Below are 3,639 nucleotides of genomic sequence, written 5' to 3' on the forward strand. Positions count from 1 at the left end.
GAAATGGCTACATCAAGCTAATTAGTATCTGCATTACTTCAAATAGCTGTGAAGACACTCGATATCTACTCTCTTAGCATGTTTCATGAATCTTTCATATCATAATCCAATTAACTTTGACCCAATTTTTCTCCATCTCTTGAAGTCCTGGCCTCAAGTGATCCTTCTGCCTCGGCCTCCCAAAGTGCTGGAATTAAAACCATGAGCCAGCACACCTGGCGCTCTATCTCTAATAGTGTGTAAGGCAGCCATTTGGGGTGTGAACTACCTTCAAAGAATCTTTAGACGTGAAGTAAGATATTAAAGTAGCACTAATTTTACCTCTGTGTCACAAAAATATAATATTGTGAAAATAGACACCCTATAGTTAGCATCTTAATTGAACAACATACCTGCTTCCAGCACTTTAGTGGGATCAAAAGTGGGCAGAGTCCCCTCCCTGACATCAGGACCATCTCCAGGCTCATCCTCTATCTTAAGCAGAGCCAGTGCCTGTTGAAAAGCTTCCACATCAGGCCCTTAAAAGATAAAAAGGTCATCAGTTTACAAATTAAAACATGAACTATGAACGAGGAAATGATAATGTTTATTCCCTCATCATTATGAAATAAAAACCTGTAGGCTAATTATTTCAGGAGTCTGTTGCCAGGAAAACAGGAAAGCAGAGATGTTCAAACATCACCCTCTCCTTTCCCAAGGCTGGCCCTAGACAACTTACTTGCCCCTTTTGTACTCATTTGTTCTTATTCTTATCACATTAAATCAGTGATTTGTTTGAGTCCGTCTGACTAGACTATGAGCTTTAGGCTACAGTTTGGCACTGACGTTTCCAGCACTTAGTAACATAGCATGAGGAAGCATTAATAAATGTGTATTAAAAAGTTTCTTAAAAAGTACATGAGATGTCCGCAGATTTCAGACTAGGAAGCTACAAGGAGCCGTTCTTCCACAGAAACATAAAATACAAACAAACCAAAAAACAGAAAATGGCTGAACAAACCATACAGGAGCTCTGGAAAACACTCACAGGCTTATGACAACCATGCAAGTACCCAATCAATAAAAAGCCTCTGTCAAAATGGTAGGAAAGTTTTGTGGCTTTTTATGTGTCCTTGTCCCACCCCTCCCCACAGCAGCAGCAGGAAACGTTTAAGATTCCTTCCTAATGTTTTCTGGCCTCCTGTTACTGGTATGTCATAAAATATAATGCATAAATATACCTCCACCACCCACAAGCATTATTCTCCACTCTCCCTTCACCTTGAACAGCAGGTGCTCCTTCATTTTCGATCTCCCCACTAGGTGCAATACCCTGATTTTCAGTTGGTGCTTCCTCTTCTTGACGTTTTTCCTCAGCGGGCTGCTGGACCTAAGGGTGTAAGTGTGTGTGCGAATAAAAACTCAATAATATAAATACACAAATGCATATGTGCATCGAATCATAAATCTAAAGATATTCTTCCAACAGACGTATATATGTGTATATATACATATATCTATATATATGTATATATAGGGAGAAATATCCATATCCATACAGGTAACACCAGAATATAATATTTCTGAAACAAAGTTTCCTTCATGAGATGCAATCATCATTTTTTTATCAGCATGGAACCCCTGGAACAGTGCATGTACACTAGCTCAAATATATTTTGTAAAATAAATTGTGTTAATAGAAAACATCAAATGTTAAAGGACTCACAATCACAGATTCAACCGGTTGGGAAGACTCTTGGTCATTTCCTCTTTCTGAGGATTGGGATCTTGTTCTTACATGCTCATATTTCCCACTGAAAACAGAATATTGTTATTTGGAACAAGTGTGTAAGAACGTAGCTATATATATGAACATTCCATGGCAAAATGGTGATTTATACTTTTAAAATTTTGAATTTATCTTAATTTTGAAAATATTTTCAAACTAATTCACAGAGCAATGATAAGTACTCATGCTTTCCAATCAAACTAAGGACAGATTTGTTTGTATCACAGTTGAAGAGGCACAGAAATCACCTTAACACCACAGCAAAAGACAGAAGACATTCCTGAGTTTTGGTTTCACAATCAGACTCTCCATCATGAAGACGTTTAGGAAAAAATGGGCAGAGAATTGAAACTGAAATGACTACTGCTTTCGTCCCATTCTGATTTGCTAGGCCCATTTCACCCCCACACCCTTCCCAAAATCAAGTCTTGCTGGAAAGCACAGCCTCACCCATTCCTTCCCATGACGTTCACAGCGGAGGTGAGAAACTGTGAAACAGAGTAAACGTTATGCTCCTCACGGGACACCTCTGCCAGGCACTCTACAGACCTCAGGGCCGCAGTCACCAGCCCACAGCGTTCCCAGTTCCCAGGCTCCTTCCTTACCGAACACGCTGTCCCTTTCCGCGCCCCTACCTAGGAGTCCAGAAACTGTCCTGTCTCAGAGGGTTCCAGGAGTTTCCGGGACTCAGACACCTCTAACAGCACCCGCAGCACTCGCCCCATCTTCACGTGATCCCTCCCCTCTGTGGCCCACGTTCCTCCCTCGTTCCAGCCGAGCCACAAAGACAAGTCCCATGGTGGCATGGCGACCTAGGAGGAGCTGGACGATGACTGCAAGGCCCTTTTCCCTCAGAAGCCACGGACTGTGCTGCAGGACCTGTCCTAACGCTGGCTCCTCCACACATTCACTCACAACTAAATTCTCAGGAAGACCGCTCTGCGGACCTACCGGCTGCGTCTCAATCAGTGAGAAAGAATCAAGATGGCGGAAAGAATGAAGACACAACCTCTGCCTGCAGAGCTCTGCGTGGACAGAAGGTGGGCAGCAAGGCGCATACGCAACAACAGACACGCCTAGCAACAGACATGCGCAGCAACAGGTCTGTGCAACATGCGCACTGAGGAGGGCATTCGCCTCCAGACTGAAGTTTTCCTGCCTCTGTGGAGAACCTAAACCAGCAGTGCTCCTAACATTGAAAATGAATTGCAAAGCACTTTTCTTTTTCCCCCCCCCAATCTTTCTTTCCCTTCCAGTGGCTTTGGAGAATATGAGCCCCAGCTTACTCTAATAATGTGTTTCAGAAAAATTCACCATCACAGAAATAAATCTTAAATATTTTAATCCCCGTTTTATATACGCTTCCAGAAATCATTTTCTTGCCTCCTTCACGAGTTTGCTGTCATGCTTGCAGTGGTCTTACCCACTCCAATACGATAAGACATTCATAGTTCTTGGTTGCATTATTGTACGTTCAAAATCATTGATCCAGCTGGACAACATTAAAGTGGTGGGAACTCAACCTGAGTTGTTGAATCCCTGTTTCACCCACTGTTTTGAAATGGCTCTTTTATCATCACCTACATCCCCACTCAATTTTGTATGTAACTCCCTTCTTTTAATTTTCTTCCATTGAGTTGTTTATACTTGTACCACTACTGCAGTATTTTAATTGCTGTAGCTTAATGCTAGTTGAAATGTGAAGTAATGCTTGCCCTCCCTCACTGATTTCTCCTTTTCTATCAATTCTGACACGTTGGTCTTTCAGATGAACTGCAGAATCATTTGATCAGGTGCTAAAATATTCCTGTTGAGATACTAGTTACTATTTTTATATTACATGTTAACTCTGGGACAATAGCCATCTATTT

At 41.8% G+C, this 3,639-nt stretch overlaps 1 protein-coding gene across 1 annotated transcript in view; it reads right to left on the reverse strand.

Annotated features, from left to right (window-relative positions):
- Nucleotides 1–229: 229 nt before the first annotated feature.
- PAGE2B (P antigen family, member 2B) overlaps nt 230–3,639 on the reverse strand; it is a 4,777-nt gene continuing 1,367 nt past the window's right edge. The window contains exons 4-9 of the mRNA XM_011992001.1: nt 2,489–2,957; nt 2,219–2,403; nt 1,706–1,793; nt 1,261–1,369; nt 393–518; nt 230–279 (exon numbers count right to left, since the gene is read on the reverse strand). Of these exons, the coding sequence (XP_011847391.1) occupies nt 230–279; nt 393–518; nt 1,261–1,369; nt 1,706–1,793; nt 2,219–2,403; nt 2,489–2,957 (1,027 nt within the window). The remainder of the gene's footprint in view (nt 280–392; nt 519–1,260; nt 1,370–1,705; nt 1,794–2,218; nt 2,404–2,488; nt 2,958–3,639) is intronic.

The sequence above is a fragment of the Mandrillus leucophaeus genome, unplaced genomic scaffold, assembly GCF_000951045.1.
Source record: "Mandrillus leucophaeus isolate KB7577 unplaced genomic scaffold, Mleu.le_1.0 Scaffold400, whole genome shotgun sequence".
Lineage (NCBI taxonomy): Eukaryota > Metazoa > Chordata > Mammalia > Primates > Cercopithecidae > Mandrillus > Mandrillus leucophaeus.